A 20,324-nucleotide genomic window follows, 5' to 3' on the forward strand; every position below is an offset into this window, starting at 1 on the left:
CTAATTGAATCTGCGTAGTTGAAAGATAGTGTAAATTACAATGAAACTTTTTTTTTTGCTATACAATATTGGTGATTCATGTGGATTAACTTGGCTGAATAGGAATATTTGAACAATACTGAAATTAGCAATAAATCGAAGTAGTCATGAGCATGAATCAACTTTATCTCAGTGAGAATAGGAAATACAAGTGTGGTAGCAACAATATGCGCATTGAATGATTGATATTGATTGGGTTTGCAAATAAAATTGGTATAAGCCATATGGCTGCATCTTCGCAGGAAATATTCGCAGTGGTATTTGACGCCATATGGACACACGCACTCGGCGAAGCATAAATATTTCAAAAGTCGCGTCCAATTTTGTATGCATTTCCAATTGATTTGTTTTCCATTCTTGAAACTAAGTTTAGATAATCCATTGTCTGAGAGCTGCAGCTGACTCATTGCATTTTGGTCGGACACCAAAAAATAGCGCGCTTTATTCATAAACCTTGATCCAGTTGTTCAACTCTTAAGACTAAATACGATTTAGTGACTAAGAGTTCACTAAACTACCATTCATTTATAATTCGCACTGAATTGGAAATTTGATTGAAATTTTATATGAATAGAATATTATTAGTTGGATAGAAATTATACAAACCTTCATGTACTTCCAATGCTAAGCATGAGAGAAAAATAAAAGGGGAAACAAAGTAAACAATGACATTAGTGATAAAACATAATGATTTTTGTTTGCGTCGTGGTACTTATTTTCCAAGTTGCATCATTCGCTTGTAAAGTGATCAATTACCGTGTCTCATTGTCTTAAGAACAATCATTAATTGTCTGCGATAATTGTGTCAGAGCTAAAAACAGAAAATTAGGTTGAATACCAGAACGGATTCGATTTAGGTTTTTGGCCGGCAAACGGAATTCAGTGCGAAGGAATTCTCCTTCGACTTTTCAATTGGATTCCCGAACATAAGGAAAAATCGTCTAATATGAGCGGACTATTTCGCAATCAACCAATTCCAACATGGACTTCGCATAAACCAACCCACTGAACTTTATAGATTATCCAAACATAAAACCGTGATGTGATTTACGTCAAGCGCGACGGGCATTTTCAAAACTGGAGCGAAATTTATGGTGTGGTGTCTTTCACTTGCAATTAAAGCCGAAAGCGTTTGCAATAAATAACGCGATATTTTCTTATGCAAATCGCTCCATAATAAGTTTTTTTTTAAGCTGCATGCCATGTGAACATATAGATTTATATTAGAATGGAAGTAAAATTAGTAGCATGTATTAATTGACTCGACTCATAAACTTCATTAAATTATTGGATATAATAATCCAATGCACAATAATTAAAGATGTTTCGAATGATGTTTGTTCGGACATCGTAGAGGTCATCAATGGTCTAATTTAAATGTCCATTGTAATGGACGCCGTGGATCGCGGCGATCTGTTTCATAATGATTTATGCGTTTGTAATAATGGGTTTTCTGAGAAAAGACCATAGCTCACTCGGGGCGTTCGTCTAACGTCGTTACGTAACAGTGCGAGCGTTCGGCAGCGGCCTTTGTGAACGTATCTATTAGGTCCGTGATAAATTACCATTTTCTGCGAAATGCATTTACATCTCGATACGATAATTGGTTCTCGGGCATGTGCACAACTATTTCATGTCTCTTTAAAACGCCATTAGTCACGAATCGATAAATTGGTCGCACAGCACAAACGACATTTCATTGTCCTTTGCATTCGCAGACGGCCGTTTTGACAGTACTGTATAAATTGGATTCGAACTACACGACTCGCTACCGACAGAACAAGAAAATGGCATTAGAAACCTCTTTCGGTTTGCTTACATTTCGATATGTTCAAACAAGAACGCTCGAAGAAACATACATTGATTATCTAAGGACCACCCAGCTGCTTATATGAACGAACTGCGAAGACGAGTACAATAAACGTTCAGGAAGCATTCGCAAATTGCTCGACGAATGTATAATAATCTCACGGTTAATTCCCATATAAATGCATGTAATTAAGCTTTTCGTTCGCACTAACGTACTCTTCATAATAAGTTACACTTTGCTAAGAATTTTTGTATTCAAATTTTAAATTACAATTTTATTTCAACTAAGTCATGATATTATTTATTTTGTAATAAAAATAGTTTCAGAAAATAAAAAATAATATCAATCTTTTTATTTTTTTTTTTCGAGACCGAAGGAAGAACAGTTGATCTTTTATTTTTTATTTGGAAAAACTGATTCGGTTCCCTTGGCCAAAGGTACTCATTGTAAATTTGTTTTATTTTCTTTTGTATCTGTTTTTTTTAGTCTATAAATTTGATTATTATTATTATAATCTAACTTTGATAGTAGTCAAATATACATCTGTCAACTTTGGTTCATAAAAAATCGAGATAAATTAAGAAATAAAGATATTTATATAAATTTTTTTGCTTCATTAATACTATAAGTAGATCCAAACAGTCTGCTTTCATCTTATAAAAAAAATATTACTTTCATATCATTAATCTTAATAAAAGAAGAATTTATTCTAGAATGCTTCAATCTGATACGAACATAAGTGGACTGTGTCCAACAAACACACTGTTCACAAATTCATTAATTATCATGTGTGCATTATTGAACGTACGTGAAGTGATACTTTAATTTCATTGATCTTCGTAAATAAAGGACTTCTACAATGTTTCGATATTGATCATGCTAAATTTAAATCTGTATATTCAATAAGCTAAATGGGCATATCGCGTTAGACGTAATTGCATTCTATACACACGTACGTGAAATTATGCCATGCAATATTGCATTTACATGTGGCGGAATTGGTTATGCAACGGAGACAAGATACATATCTCCCCCTTCACCGGTAAGTTTGCCACCAGGAGGATTCGAAATCACAATTTCTAATATATTTATTGGTAAAAGTGAAATTCGACTATAATTGTAACATAAATTGTTATTGCGCGATCATCCGAAAGATTATAACACTTGCAGAATATCAATATCAAAAGTCAACGATGACTAAGGTGTTTAATCTTCGGATGAGCATATTCAAATGCGATATTCAAAACAGATATGCGCATAAAATCGAAAGCCGCAGTTATGAAACCGAGTAGTTTAGAAATCTTAAATGAAACGAAAATCAATAAAGATAAATCGTTTTAAGTCAAATGCTTTTTTAAATTAATAACTAAAATTAATTTAAATTTTTAATAAAAAGAGTTTGCGTATACGATTTTATAGTAAACATTGTTCCAATACATCAATGATCGATGGTAGTAAATACAATTCACATCTGTTTTCCTTATTGGGTATATAATTAATCGCCATCTATCAATCAAATGTAATTATTAAATATCATTACACAAACCACACTAATCTTATTGGACCGAAAGTAATTATCATATATCAAGCGGAGAACATGTGCAATCGTACAAAATAAATTTTTCATGTTTATTTAGTAGGTTGCAAAGCGAGATCTCCTTATAGGAATTGACGGAAATAATACAATTCCATAAAGCATGGAGGCTAATCAATATGTCAATTAATTAGCCCGAGGAAAATACTGCGAGATCTGCATTGATTCACGCTAATTGCGGAAGTGACTCAGTTTCACGCTAAATATGTGGATATTATTCAGTCATCCAAATGCGTTAATATTGAAATGAAATCAAATACAGGAAATTTACATAGAAAGCGTCGAGAGAGGAGAGCGCTCTCGGCATCATCTGAAGATCTGGTGGAAAGTGTTTCCTTTCGTGGAACGCGGGGTCGAGCCGAAGACGTACTGGCATGAGGCCAAAATAATTAGCGAGCCCAAAATGCAATTAAATCTTCAAAGCGCGCCGAGGATGCAATGCAGGTGCGTGCGGGGGTGGAGGATGGTAGGGTGAAACTCGTAATTATCAAACAAAATGCCTGCAAACCGGCTGTTTTTTAAAACGTCGCTGCGACGCGTTAAACTGTATAATTATCTGTTCATTAAAGGACATTATTGACGGTTCGTTAATCCCGTTAAATGAACGTAGACCGCTCTAATTCATCCACAATTACCTACTTGTTATTGAGAATATATTGAAATTTAATTAATAATACTTTAAATCAACACAAGGAAGGTAATATATTTCAGCGTTCGGTTAACGTACATTATTTATACCCTAACATACTCTACATTCATACGAACGTACATTTTGCTGTCGGACTTAATATTTCAATGTGTTTCAATCAGACCCAGATGTTATTTATGTTTTCGTAAAACAAAATTTAGTAAAAAATTATCATAATTCCGTAAATAATTATCAAACGTTAGTTCCTTTTAACATACACAACTCTACAAACATAATGTACAAAATTACTGGATTTATATATTGAGCTATATTTTTGATAAGTGAGTAATCAGAGTAATCTATCAAACATTGTAGATATGAAAATTTATATTGATACGAACATATTACATAAGTGCAACAGCCTGTCTGTCAGTTTAACGAATTCTGAGAATAAAGCAAACCTAATTTGAGGTGTCTAATTTCAAAAAATATCTAATAAATTTGGATATAATAGATCTTTGTATATAGAATACAACAATTGTGAATGTCAACATTTTATTGTTTACATTTTAATTATGATTACATAATTAAATTGAGAAGCACTCTAATTATTTAGTTTTACCAGCCATAAAACGCATTGTAGATAAGTAATGATGCGTATTTAAACTTTAACATATGAAATCAAATATTAGGCAATAAAAGTTGCCTAATATTTTACTAACGATGATAATCATAATACAAATAAACTGCATACGACATACAGTCTAAATTAAATTATGTTGCAATCAAGTTTGATATTAAATTTATTTAAATCTCTTTGTTATTTCTTTTATTAGCAGATTGCATTGGAGTTAAAATACTTTGCGAAGTTTATATTAAAAAAAAAATGCGATTCATTAGAATACTTTCAAGGGAATGCATTGCAATTAAATAGAAACTCGGAGACATGCGTTACCCGCATCCAGTAAAATATTTACTGTTTACCGGGAAATAATACTTTTCAATTAGTTTCACGAAAGTGTGCAATTTGTTTTAGGTTAATAATGTATACTATAATTATGTATCTAATGAAATTTATCGTTGAACTATTTCCAACCATTGAGTCTATATATAATTTACTAGATTTTTTAAATAGAATAAATATAGGATGACATACATAAATCATATGATTCAGAAGTTGGTTTTTATGTAACACTTTTAGAGGATTAAATTCAAATATGGACATAAATTCCAGAAAGATTAAAGAAAAATATGACAATCCTTAAATAGTATTCCATGGGTGGGCGTACTTCTAGAACCCAAACGAATGAATTAATGAGCAACATTTCTCCAGCGTGTCATTAAAAGGAGATACCTTCATATCTCGAATCTTTCACAACGTTATGCATGAATCAATGCTTATTTTAGGGTGGGCGTCGAAGGAATCCGATCGTGATTGAGTAAGAAATTTCAATTTTCACTTGCACATCGAAGGTCTACAAAATCATCTCGAATACGCACCACGACTGACGAAGGAGCGCATTATTGGCAACACTTCACGTCAGACCAGTATTATGGTTCGAGACTCTTCCAGAACACCAAATATGGCCAATGCGCTTTCTTCTTTCGACGGTGCAGCAGAGCCAAGTGTTTTTGTTGTTATTTGAGCAAATGTCCAGAGATAATTAAAAGTCATTACACGCCATAACTTTAATTCATTTTTTTTCTCTCTCTTCAATTTTACAACGAGAATGTTCTCGCATTAAACACAATACTCTTTTTTTTTTGTAATACCGAATTGTAATTTAAAATAAATTATCCACTTAGTTGCATCGAAAAACTGGAAATAATTGCACGACAGCAAAAATCCATCATCAATTGTTAGTTTTATGCGATGTTATTGGTTTTTCGCAAAGCAAGCGAAAGTTACTTTCATTATCACTTATCGTGCGGTTTGCTGCGTAGGTGTTAAGTGTTTGGAAAATATGTTAACTGACAGAACGTGATTAATTGCACGCAATAAGTCGCAGTATAAAGTAAAACATTTATAAAAATGTACATATTTGCACAGCTTTCATCTTTAATTAATACATTTTACGCAACGTAAACCTAGATTTCATAAATCTCATTTTCAATGTAAAATATTTCAATTTTCTTTTTTAAAAAAAAATTAAAAATAGATATAATTAAGATATGGTTATTTAAAAAAACCACAAACGTTAATAAAATTTGGTCACTTGCTGTAATAACACTTTAAAAGTACCTATATTTATATAGTTGAATAAATTTGATTATATCATAATTGCGATTTCGTAAATTGTGATCTCATTTTCAATATAAACCACTTCAAACGTTTGCTCCTATTTCAATTCGAAACCCAAACAAATCAAATGATATTTATGTTCCATTTAAGTAGCTTAAAGCAGTATTTTCGGAATTTCAGAAAATAACAAATCGAAATGCCTAATTAAAAAGAACTGCAAATAACAATTACATATGATAATCATTATGACGTAAATCTGGATTTCGTAAAGTGAAATCTTATTTTCAATATAAACAAAATCAGTTTACTTTTCTCTCAATTTGAAACTCAACCAAATCAAATCATATTGATTTACTCCATTTTTTATAAACTGATTGCACAATTTTCGAAAATTCATGAATTTTTAAAGGTATAAGAACAATAGAAAATGATGGATAAAGAAATCTGCAAACTGCAAACAGGAATAAAATGCATTGAATTGATTACAACAGTGTCCTTGCGTGTTGAGGAAATTATGGATTTATATACGATCCATCCATTCAAGTCGTTATGTGAAAGAACACGTCTGAATGTGAAACAAAGGAAGAAAACGCAAAGGCTTTTCCCACGAGAAATGAATGCACCGCGCACCGTCCGATGACTATTTAATAAGTAAGCATTGGATGGTATATGGAGAGACGGTTCATGAAAACTTTACGAAATATCGATTGCTCTCCGAACAAACACTGACCTCGCCAATCAAGTCCAGCTTAATGCATGATTTAACAAAAAAAAATGTAGAATGAACCTTCGTCTAGCTTCGGGCAATTTATATAACGAGATGAAGAAAGAAAAAAATAACTACGTTAGCAAATTAAAATGCATTTCCATTTATGAGCAACCCAAATAATGAAAACTTCTATTCATGTATGGAACCTAAAGAGTTCATTCAATTAATTTAACAAAAAAAATATGAATGAAACTTCATCTATCTTGGAGCAATTATTATAACAAGATGAAAAAAACAAATACGTTACAAATGCACTATCATTTATAAAATAATTAAATGATACTACTATTATTGAATGCATTTCAAAGTGTTCATTAAATTCGTAAGTCACGATATAGATTCGTACGTATTAATGTGCTCAGTCATGTATAATGAAGCAATAATAATAAACATTAAGGTCTGTACAAACGATACTAATCGTTGGGTTAAACCTGCACCAAGTTTGAACGGTAGGCAATTAACCATGTACACTTTAACTATAATGTTTATTATTGTTTGTACAATCGGTATAATAGTCACTTTTAGATTTGTTGTTGTAAAGCTATTTTTTCCATTTGGTTTAATTATAGGTTAACTTCTATATGACCTCTAGACAAAACAAATATCTTTGAATTACTTTTTTTTGTAGATTTATGTATTATGCAAAATGTGTAACATTCAATTTACATGTTGATTGATCACATGATTTGTTTTCTTTGCTTAATTCTTCATTTTCTCAATGAATTATTACATGATAAAATAATTCTAAAGATTCTTCAAAATATTATTTTGTGTGTATCTATTGAATACTTTGTATTATAACTAAATAATATAGAGAATAACTAGATAAAGTATCAAATAAATAATTAAATATTCGATAAACGTGCATTTCATAAATTAAAAAAAAATAAACTTTTACTCATATTAAAGTGCTACAAACTACTCGATAAAAAGCTCATTTATTTAGTGAAAGTAATCTAACTTAAATGAACAAGTACAAATTGTGTATACCACTACGCTGGTTACCATTGATAAATATATTATTTTATCTAAAAAATGAACATATTTCGTATGAATGACCCCTAAATCATTGTTTAGTAGCATTACAACAGAAACATGGTTTATGACTGTAAATTGAGATATGTTCTATGTTAACACCAAATGTTTGATGTATGAAAAATGTGATTCAAGGACAATCGGGTGAGTGAATCGTTTCAATATTTATAAATTTATCAATCAATGCAAACCGCAATCGATTTGACGCGTCAGAGACAAAGAAGTGTAATTCAATCGATCCGTTGTCGCTTCGATTCAATTTCAATCCAATGGATTGAAATGCAAGAGGCCAAGCATGTAGTATTCGCCCATAGAAGGAGCCCCCACATACACTCGATTAATAAATCCATCGTACTTTAATTGGTTTCAACGTTAATTACAGGTGTCCATGTGAAACGCGCACGGATCGGTCGCATGCATGGGTTGCGTCAAACGGAAAGAACGAGACGACACCAACATGATTTTTTTCAGATTAAAATTCTGAAGAGTAAAAAAAGAAAAGAAAATAAAGAATCTGAGCCATCGTTAATTCTCCGAAGAAGACGACTCGCGGTGCGTGATCTTGCAATGTAAACAAGACATTGTTGCGGTCTACTTTCTAGGGTAGGACGAGCGACGTTCTGTTCGATTTTTAGGCAGTTATTTCGATTAATCTGCGAGGGAAGTGGCAAAGCTAGGACGGATTTATAATCCTGCCACGAACGCCGTTTGGGTCTATTTATAAGAAATGTCGTTGACACCCAGCGAACGAGACCGAGATCATGAGAAACATTGTCCCATTTCCACACACACACACACACAAAAACCACGAACAGGCAAACTTTGTGTTGTTTTATTTTTTATTTTCAATATCTCTTCCTTTAACGATTGCCAAAAAGTATTCATTGATGTAACACGAAAATAGATTTCTTTTCTCTGCATTCGTCGACAGAAACGCAATCCGAGAAAGCAGAGAAAATATCGATGTCCCAATGCTATTATATCAAAACTAGAAATACGCAATCGTCCAACAAATTAACGAACAATTATTCGTTTAATACCGACAGTAATTAAGAGAAACTTAATCCACTCTCAACAATAAGATATTATCAGACATTCCGCAAATTGTGTTTTCGGTTAAATTTTGTATTACAACAAGAAGTTGCACATCCATACATACATTTTTCTTCTTCTAATGTTATAAAGGTGATTGGAATCACGGAACTGTTATGGGAAGAAGAAGAAAAAATCTGGGTCGAGGCTCGTGAACAAGGAAACGAGCCACCGTTCCGATCCAATGGAATTTTTCATTCCGTTCAAGTTTCTCAGGCAAAGACCTACTGCTGTACAATATTAAATTTCATTCATAAAATAAAACACATTCTGTTTACACAATTAAGAATAATTTCATTAAATACCCTTCAATTTTACTTCTAAGTACTTAATGATTTGAAACGTGAATAACAGTTTGATAATTGCAAACTTTATTCAACTAGAATTGTCAACGGGATTATCAACAGCTTGAATTATTGGAAACCTTTGGATTTTCCTTTCACCGCTGCTATTATTTAACGTTTCGTGCTGCAACGAAGAAAGTTGTTTGATCAATTATTATTTTTTTTAAATATCTGAGTTTTCTTTAGAAAGAAAAAATAATGGCAAACTTTCAGCAACTATGTGCCATTTCCTAATGACTGGAACGTAACAATCAACGTCCAAATGGTTATTTGCATTTCGTGACTATTTTAATGAAAATAAATTGAAAAAACATAAAACAACTTCTCGTGTCTTTCCTTTAATTAATATAAATTACTACTTAAAATATAAAATCCCACGCGTTTCTTTAAATGATATCTAATGAACACTTTTAAACACGAAACGTTTTTCTTCATCTCTTTAATAATACAATCATGTACATACAATTTGAGAGAAATTTCACAATTATTCTTAAAATTACTGCATTAGTACAATATAATTATTTAATTAAAATTTTAGCAATTTGTATATATAATCAAATTAACTTTCTTCCTCTTCAATCACTTAACCTGTGTCTTACTGACACAATTTTGCCACAAATTAACTTTACTGATAATTATTATTTAATCATTAAAATGTATTTGCTATTTATTTTAAACATTTAATTTAATGCAAACTTACTATATAGAATAGTATATTTTCAGATATGAATGATTTAAACATTTTGTTAAAATTAAGGCATTATATCTGCATAGACGAAGAATAATGTCCTATGAGTAATATTGTAAAAAAAACATTGATCTTTTGAAAGCTTTGACCTTGGCTTCGTGCCGGATAATTTAAAACGCCCAAGACTATTTAGATCCTATCGTTCTTGTCTGGAAGCTTAAAAAATATGAGTCTTACACATGATATAAATAAAAAACGGTCAATGCTTCCAACAAATTGCTATAATCTTGAAAGAATCACCTCTAATTTTGATATTTAAATAAAATAATACTAATAGACTAAGATGTATTTCAAAATACATATAATTTATCGATTTTGAAACTTCAGTTTGAGAATACCATTTTAGGTTTGAATTCTTTATACTTGAAACTGAATCTGTTTTTGATCAATATGAGACAGTGATGCATTTGATGTAGTCAGTGCAGACTTCGAGACGTCTCTACGTGTATGGATTAGTGCTGTCGTTCAGCTTAGACCACACCAAAAGCTAATGCACAGATCGCATATATTTGCAGCAAATGAAGAGAGCGCCAATATTTGAAAAATAAGTACCATCGACGAAGATAGGGAAACAGGAAAAAATGTGCTGAAGAAAAAACGTCGCACATAAACATTGTGTATGCATTATATCGCATTTAATAAATGAAGGCACGTTCAAGTGTGCTTATATGGGTTCGATATATATTATTATGTGATACAATGAGTTATGCACGTTGACAGATATGAGATGTCTTACCTTTTTCAGATGTTTGTTGACCCATTTCGTAAACGTTTTCTTTTGGATTGCGTCTCGCTCGTCTGAAAAAGTAAGAACACAGGCATACAAATATATGATATGGAAAATTATACGGGAAACATTATTTAATGAAAAAACACACCAACTTGCATATATTAAACCACTTTCGCTGATATTGCACAGTTCCAAACCAATTTTAGTATTTAATCTAAATTATCCAAGGAATTGCAATATTATATTGTACAATGTCTTCAACGTTTTTTAATACTTTACCTTAACCTTCCATTAATTTACAAAAATTCAATACCTTATTAAATAAAGTATATTTACAGTAATATCTTTATAGTCAAATAAATATTGATTTATAATTTTTTTACATATGATTTTAGTTGACGTCAATTAATAATCTTCGTCGTTTTGGGATACTTAATCTTCGTTGTTACTCAACTTAACCTTACATGCTAATTTTTAATTTTATCATTAATTTACAAGAATTTTACTAATATTAAATTAAAAATGTGTATTTCGAGTGAGCTAATCTGCATATCATTATCAAAATGGCAAAACCTCTCCATAAATAATATCTTTATGGTCAAACATATGTCTAGTGAAGATTGATTTCAAGTCATTCGAATTAATTGCGAAGCATGCACGGACGTCTATCTTCGAAATGCATGGCATTCAGTGGACGTGATTTGCTTGATGACTTCTCTCATATGTTTAGAGGTCCATTCGTCGAGCAACAAACACTCCTGAAAGTGGCCACTTGAAGAGCAGTAGGAGGAGGAGGTTGGGCCCCTCTGTGAAGTGTGTGCGCAATTTCTCACGACCGAAAAGCCACTTACATAATCAATGCCAGACTTTCATTACGGAGATTACGGCTGACTGTGCGTATGTACGCCTTGTGCATGGAACGCTTTATACTTGATCGCCTAATTAATTATTCTTAATGTACACCCACGAGCTTAATGTCAGCCCTGGTAAAAATCCATTATTGGATGACCAATTTTGGAAATTTTATTGCCGTCACGCACGAACTTGACTCAATGATGTCTTACAACACGATGCAAAGTTAATCTTTTTATACTGATTTACTTCATTACGACTTTTTTTTATATAAGATTAAGGCTTTTTCTAGCTTCATTCAATGGATTTAAATTATAAGATTATAAATTGACTTACTATCACCATTTAGTAAGATAATTTAAAATGTAAGATATAGATCACTTATATACGAATGAACACTATTTATCATACAACTTCATTAGAATACGCAGAGTAGAATACTAAACTTTAAAAAAAAATGTTATTTTTGTATATTTATCAAGCGCACGTACCAAATGTCATAGTAATTAGGATATTTTTACATTATTATTATTTGTATTTTTTTATTAACAGTTACAAAAAACTAATAATATTTCCCATTACGTTTTTTTTTTATAATATCTTCTAAATTATCAGAAACATTTGCGCAAATCGAGTGCTCATTAAATTCATGTTTTAACGGTACATTACGAACAATTATCAATGAAAATTATATGAAATTAATGTATTAAATCAACATTTCAGTTAAAGAAGGAAATGTACGTCCAATTGTATTAACGGAAATAAATATTTACATCCGCCAATTACTCATGTTTATGTGTTTAAAAAGTACACACTTTGCCGGGATGTAAATAAAATAATGAAGAAAAAACAACAACAAACATTACCAAGCCTTTAAATCCGTGAATAAATTATCCAAACATAATGAAATTTCCTATGATCAATGTATAATTATGACCCACTGATTAACAGTACTTTACAACATAAATGCTTATGATATCATATCTATTAATTTCATTTTTCCAATCGATGCTTATTCCTTTTTATGGCATGACATCAATGTTTGCTTATTTAAAGCAATTACGCAATATTACTTGTATTAAGCAAATAAAACAATTGTGTTATCATTGCCGAAATTTACGACGAAAAAAAAATCATCTTTACCGAGAAAAACCTTGGAAACTGCGGTTTTGTTATTAGATCATACATTTGCATTTAAATTATAGTTAAATAAATTAAAACATTTTGTTGAAATAATTTTCAAGTTATTCGTACGCAAAGTTCAGACGTAAATAAACATACTGTCATTTGGCCGACTGCTGTAAATCATCTTAATTGCATTCATTATTATTTTAATGATGCAGCATCTTCCCAGAACGAGACATAACCGAAATCGCTTCTTGTATCAATTAATTCATACACGTTATTAATTATTTTTCGTACAGCGAAAATAAATCTTAAAATAGGCTTAATTTGAAAGAGGCAGTTTCTTTAGCGGCGAAGTATTTAATTAAAGTATTATTTATTGTTTCACGTGTCGGTAATTATTATTTATATAATGTGAATGAATCTTACACAACGTCGGACGTAAATAAACGAGAATTCCGAACGGTGAAGAAAAAAAACTTCTAATAATAAATTACTACAATAATATGAAATAAACTCCTTTTCTAGTTGAAATCAAGGCTATTTCTCGACTAGATACAAAACAATCAGATATTAATATTCAAATATTGGTTTTAAAGATCAAAAGCTCCCAACAGTTGCGAAACAGTAATATTATTAATGATGTAAATAAAATATTGAATTGTGTTATAGTTCTACACATTTTTAGAGAGTTTAATTACTTTTTTTTTATTAATATTTTGTATTTGAAGTTTGCTTTTTGATTTATTTCTGAAATTCGGTAGGTAAATTATCAACAGTTTCTTGGTAACTTCTTGGGAACATCCTAACTAAAAAGTAAGTAAAAAGCAAAACCACTTAAAAGTAGATACCTGTAAGAGTGATTATTAAAATGTAGTAAATTAGTAATAGAATAGAATTCCAAACCTTACGTTAAAAAAACCAAACGTATTAGCTGTTGATTTTATATCTTCTTTTCTTTTGCTGCATGCCAACCAAAAGCAACAAAACACGAGTAGATAAAATTTGGAGAATGTATCCCACCACCGTACCTTTATATTCGATAAAGAAATCCCATATAGTACCTTTAAATTTAGTTAAATTTTGTTCGTATCCATCCTGCTGTTTATCGGTTCTCCTGTACTTTTGATTCGGTCCTTCGTAGAGAGCTTCCTTAGGGTCGAAACCCAGACGATCCTTGTAATATGATTGCGTCGAAGACATTTTCACTTAAACCATTTGCGAAACACTATTCTCAAATCAGTAAACAACCAAATGCGATCCTCGCCAGATAAATCGCAATTGGGCACTAACTGTTAAATGTTTTTTGTTCTTGTTTTGTTGTTTTCGCTTGTTAAAAAAAATATATTTATATAAGGAATGTATCGTTGTCGATTTTCGATTTAAGTCGTTTTCGAGTTCAGTTCACTATTCCGGGGCACTGGAAAAAACAAAAGGTAATCGTCGATTGTAGATGTGCGTTTCTTCCAAAATGAAGAGCTCTTCGTACCCAAAAAAAAACTTTGTGAAAAAAAAAAATTGTAAACCGTACGCGGAAACTCTTGTTTTTAAACTGATGGATGTTGTTTAAGGAGAGTTGGTCTGCAGCGTGCTTGTAGCTACGCAAGTCGCGGTCAACTAAACAGTCAATGAGTGTCGGTGAGGAGGTAAGGTATTGCAAACGGGGCTCCCGCGGATTACCAGATATGGGTAACAAAAGGTAGGCAGCAAAAATCTGTAGGTGAACCCCGATACTCCGTAGGCCGATGGTTTGGGGGAATGTCACAAGCCTTCCTCCTATTATTATTACTTCTATATTACTAACATTTTTTTTCTGCCTCTTTCCTTTCCTAGACCACTACCAAAAACGTACCAATCTGCACATAAATTCGTCTATAGAAAGGACACACGACCTCCTGTACATGTTCGATCCGCAATTTGCATTATTGATATTATTATAACAATATTGCAACAGTCTCAAGGAAACGTCAATGATTTCAAAAGAATAAATCCTTGCGAGCAGGAAATTCGCAGCAACAGGTGGCCTACGTAACGTAAAAATGATCGCATTTCCGCAAAGACTTATCAGTGCAAAAATAAAGTATTTGAAATCACATAAGTGAATAAATCAAATGAGTTTACAGAAAGAACTTCAGGTATTTTTATAAAAAAATGACATAAAATTCTTGAATTGAATCTTTCAAAAAAAAAACGACAATAGAATTACATTTTTTTGCAATATTAATTTATAATACTTCAATTGCATTAATTTCTAGCATGTTTATATTAAATTTTAGTAAAATATCAGCTGCACAGCTTCCACAACAATCATTATTATTGTTGTTTGTTTTCATCTTTTCTATTGCATTTGTCATTTGAAATCAGCCTTTGCTTTTCTTAGAACTATTTTCGTTTAGGTGTAGATAATATATGACGACGTGGGCTTTGCTAACTTTCACGTATTCATCATTACATGGCTGCAATATCCATTCATTAAAAAAAACACTACATATTTAAATAAGACAATAAATTGTCGACCTCGTTAATTCGTATACAAATCACACGCAAAATCAATTCAAAAATAATTAGAATTAAAAAAATACTTTCTGCATTAAAATACTATTAGTTTCCTTGTAAATTAATTTAAAATATTTAAAAACTCATTGAAATACATTTTAAGAGATTTACTTGAATTTTGTCGAGACAGGTCTCGTCTTTACCATTCAGTCAAACTAGTTGGAAAAGAGATGAAAAGGTGTATTATGAAACTTTCGCCGGAAATATTGCAGGTAGAAGTCATGTAGCAGACAGTACTATAATACAGATAATAACAGGTGCCCATCTCCTGTAAATCGTTTTATGAAAATTGAAAATCTTAGTATTTTCCTTTATAATTAAAATACAGTTATGGTTCAGCAGTTAAACCAAACTGAAATCGTATTTTCCACACAGAGAAGACGGATTAGATTAGAACTTATTTTTAAGACATTCCTTAAAGTGTATTTATAACTATTGTTAAATTTAAGTTGTTCCTTGTCATATATAAAAAATCTTTTAATATTGCACTAAATACAAAAAAAATATTAACAAAAACTTATTATGTAAACAAATCTACTGACTAGTATTTTTTTCTAATCCCACAAATATCAATACAAAAATTCTAAGGAATGCAATTTTCTACGTACATCAAACGTATAAAAAAATATGTGGTAAACCACTATATTTTTTTAATCTAATCTCACAAAAATATGGTTGATTATTAAAAATTAAAGTTTATTACTAAATTTATATTTTAATTAATAAATATCTCATACTTTATGTATCACAGCATAGAAAAGTTCAACATAAAATGAATGGGTCTATATCGCAAGCCCGACAACCGAAAGACCGTCTATTGAAGTCCCGACATTTGAAATCCCGACTATATCGAAATCCGGACTATGTCAAAATCCCGACTATATCGAAATACCGACTACCATAAAAATGCTATTGTGGAAATTATAATAATAAAAGACACTGTCGAGATTTTGAGCCAGCCGGGATTTTGAACGTCGAGATTTCAATAGACGGTCTCTCGGTTGTCGGCTGAATGACTACACGAATGAAAGGATCTGCTAAAGCAGCGTTTCTCAACCTATGGGTCATGAAATGAAGTTGCCACTTTGAGTCACTGGTCAACAAAATTAACTCATAAACTATTATCAGTACAAATCCAAAAAAAGTATGCAAATAAGTATTATAATTAATATGAAGAACAATAAATACAAATTTAATTTCCAACTTTAGATGTAATATGTATTAAATAATTGAGTACTAAAGTGAAACGTAATATTATAGTAGGAATATGATAAATTTAGAGACAGACATTGGGAGGTAAATGAAAAATGATGAGTGCAAATTGGCATAGAAACTAGGATCAATAAATGACTAAAAAGAAATGCAGTAATTTTTCACAGAAACTTGAGATCTATAGAACATCTCGTATTTCCATCTGATGTAGAGAATACTACTAGAGAATAGTCTGCAATTAATTATTTACATTTGAATTAAAGCTACATGTGTTTGCTTTTAATTCAATGGCTTTCGGTATTCGCCCGAAGATGCGGAGCCCTCGAAAACTGGGTCACCTCCAAGCTCATTTCCAATTCTTTTATTTCTGGTCGAGATGGAGCCGGAAAGCACACACAGGCCCCAGACACACACGCAAAGCAGATGCAAACATAAAAGAAGAGTTACGTAACGTGTTTCGGTGTGCAAAGAAGGATCCATTTTTAACGACGATTCGGAATATAAATCGCCGCCTCAGATTGGAATCTATTGTGAAAGAGTTGTGTATTTTTTTTTATATTATTATTATTATTTCGAGGAGAGGTGCAATTCCTGCGGCTCCGGTCCTTTTAAAGACAAAATTGGTACAAATCTGTAACGAAGTCCGACGACATATTGAAAATACTGCTGCAACGTTTCTTTATTTTTTTTGTTAAAGGCCAACCACGGATTGCACACGATTAATGGAAATAAATAAAATAAAAAGCTCCGCGCAATTCCGTAATGACATTTTTATGAAGCTTTCGAATTGACAGAGTTCTTTTTTTATCTGTTGCGTTCAATTACTGAGGCAAGAAGAATTCGGTCACGAAAAATACATTCCGTTGTTTGTTTACAACAGGGTAGAGACGCGATGGACGATCTTGGTCAACGATTCCCATCTTTGGGTGACTTCTTGGATGACATTTATAGGATGATAAGTCTATTGGCCAACACCGATGAAATACAGATGCTAGTCGTAATCGTAATCCGATTTTGCTCGGTTTGCTGCAGGTGACATCATCGGCGCCAAGAGGTTCTATTGGATTCAGATTTGTGGAAATCTGGATGGGCGTTCAAGCATGAAGCTATCTTTAATTATGCATATGCTGAAGACACGTGCTCGCAATTTATTTCGCACAACACGCTCGTATGACAACCAGAAAATCAAAGACAACACACTCCACTAATGTTAACGACCCTAAAGACCTTATTTTTTGCCGACACACATAATTCAAAATAAGAAATATTTCGGTGACATATATTAATAACTTAACAAAGTCATTGCCTTCTCGGACGTATTTTTATAAGCTTGTACTTTAATCTAAAATGTATGTAATTGATGCATAAAAAGAAATATTCTCATGTGATTAAATTATTTAAGGTTCATTAGTTTAAAAGTAAGAAAATGTTATCATCATCTTTTTAAGAAAAATCTTCGTTACACCAGATTACACTAGAAAGGTTATCATTATCTGATCATTAGAAGAATAAATTTAATATGATTATTTATGATTTATTCAAATTAAACATATTGCAAACCAATTCATACTGTAAAAAGAAAATATTGTTCATTTTATGCAAAAAAAAAATCTCAAGATATTTTAATCTTCGTCATATTCAACCAAATTAAATATTTAACCAATTTGCAATATCCTTTCGACAATTTCCTTTAAATTTATATTATTTATTTAAAGTTGAGTTAAGTGGATTTTCTATGTAATGTAATTATCTCAGGTATTTCATGCAATTTATGTTAAAGTAGGATTATTAACTATTCTACTTTAAAATGATTATAAAAGGAAAATATATGGAAAATTTAAAAAAAATATTTTGTAATTTCAATGTTTTTTTTTTACAATAAAATGCTGATTTTATTTAGAAAGTAAGAATTATTAAACTTGGTTTGAGAAATTAAAAAGTAAATTTAAATCTAGAAATAAGTAATATAGATTTAACTACTAACTTTCCATTTCTTACGTAATAAATCGTGTATTACGTGAATCTAAAATTTTCATTCCGCTTTGTTTACAGTAAAGTGTTTTACATAAAATGGGATTAGCGGAAGGCGACTGGAAAGCCATTTATTACCAAATCAGGCGTTAATTTCTTTAACAGCCTTCCTTTTTCCAGTGCAAATTCCCCGTGTGTGGTAAATGAATACATTTAGTGTGTGTGTGTGCGTTTCCTATTCTCGCAACGAGCTTATGTAGCACCATTTCACCTAATTACCATACGGAATTAAGGCAAAACAGCTAAGAGCATATTAATATGGTGAAAAAGAGTGCCGTGTAACACTTTGCTCGAAACCGTAGTATAACCACCCAATGCGATGAGAGGATGACTGTAGGCAACAATAGTTGACTTCTTCCCACCTGAAACCGGCCGCAGCAATCCATTTAAGGTGTCCACAAAACTGGACTCGCACCATCCACGTCATGCTCCGAAATATAAAAATAATCAACAGCAAAAAAATAAATAAAACAAATTGAAGGATACCACATCGCAGAAATGAGTAAGTAGTATTATCAATTTGCATTTCGTTCCACATTCATTATATGTCCGATTGTTCTCGAAGTATTTATTTCAATTATCCGATTTCGTAATAAACTATGACCAAACCGGGAATTAATATTTTTTCATTAAATAAAGCATGGAATTGAATAGATTGAATAATTACAAACAGTTAGAAGATTTGATAATGAAATACAACTTATGTAAATATTATGCAACTGTTTTTTTTTAATTAAATGTGGTGACATTTGTGAATTTACACGTCACAAATTCAAAGAAACTTGGTGGTGAATCATTGGCAACAATTGAGATGGTATTCGAAAAGATTAGATTTGATCCAATTGCTTGTGAATCATCGACCACTGAATTAACTAGTAAGGGTTTAAGTACTCAGTGTTATTTTACTGTTTTTCCGCTGTAAAGCGAAGCGCGATGGTTTAATAACAGTATAAATCATATTTATAGACATTAATAAACATAACAAATAACTGTACATCCGTATACGGTTATATATTCAATGGAATTATCTTTCTAATAACAACGCCACACTAAATGGAATCACAATGCGATTCTCGTTAACAATCCTATTGGTATTACAATTTGAATGCCTGATCTTCCTTGAATTGCTCACGTCTAGAATGTTGATTGATCAATCAATAGTATCACCTTTTATTTAACTTCATTTTCGAGCAGTTTTGGTTCATGCCCTTTCATTGGTTTTTTGCCTACTCACTTTTTCTGGGAATGTGTTCATAGTATTACGTAAAAGCTTAATAAAATAATGAAGTTTGCATTCATCAAGAGTTCCAAGAAGAAAGGCACCCAAGATTGGTATAAAACGTGATATGTTTGTGGCGTGCTTACACATACTGAGTGAATCATTATCGAGTTATGTAAAGTACCGTAGGTGTTAAGATTTATTTATGAACATCACAATCGAAAAATAAAGAAAACAGTTGCATTGTGGGGACTGTTGCATCGTGATTCTGTTGACTCTCTTCGGCGGATGTATTGTG

General features: G+C 31.5%; 2 protein-coding genes across 17 annotated transcripts in view; one reads left to right on the forward strand and one right to left on the reverse strand.

Moving 5' to 3' along the window:
* LOC108567900 (dystonin) overlaps window positions 1-20,324 on the reverse strand; it is a 115,494-nt gene that overhangs the window by 51,200 nt on the left and 43,970 nt on the right. For 9 of the 16 annotated variants that reach the window (XM_017928665.1, XM_017928676.1, XM_017928675.1 and 6 more), the window contains exons 1-2: window positions 14,040-14,634; window positions 11,038-11,099 (exon numbers count right to left, since the gene is read on the reverse strand). In XM_017928665.1, coding sequence (XP_017784154.1) covers window positions 11,038-11,099; window positions 14,040-14,211 — 234 coding nt within the window. In that variant the 5' untranslated portion in view covers window positions 14,212-14,634. Of the gene's footprint in view, window positions 1-11,037; window positions 11,100-14,039; window positions 14,635-20,324 lie in introns of those variants that run through there. The other 7 variants (XM_017928671.1, XM_017928667.1, XM_017928678.1 and 4 more) reach the window with 3 other exon arrangements.
* The window catches only part of LOC108567886 (venom serine protease-like), a 55,128-nt gene continuing 55,087 nt past the window's right edge, over window positions 20,284-20,324 (forward strand). The window contains exon 1 of the mRNA XM_017928604.1: window positions 20,284-20,323. The gene's annotated coding sequence lies outside the window, so the exon portion shown is untranslated. The remainder of the gene's footprint in view (window position 20,324) is intronic.

This window comes from Nicrophorus vespilloides, unplaced genomic scaffold (assembly GCF_001412225.1).
Source record: "Nicrophorus vespilloides isolate i.1.1-1 unplaced genomic scaffold, Nicve_v1.0, whole genome shotgun sequence".
NCBI lineage: Eukaryota > Metazoa > Arthropoda > Insecta > Coleoptera > Silphidae > Nicrophorus > Nicrophorus vespilloides.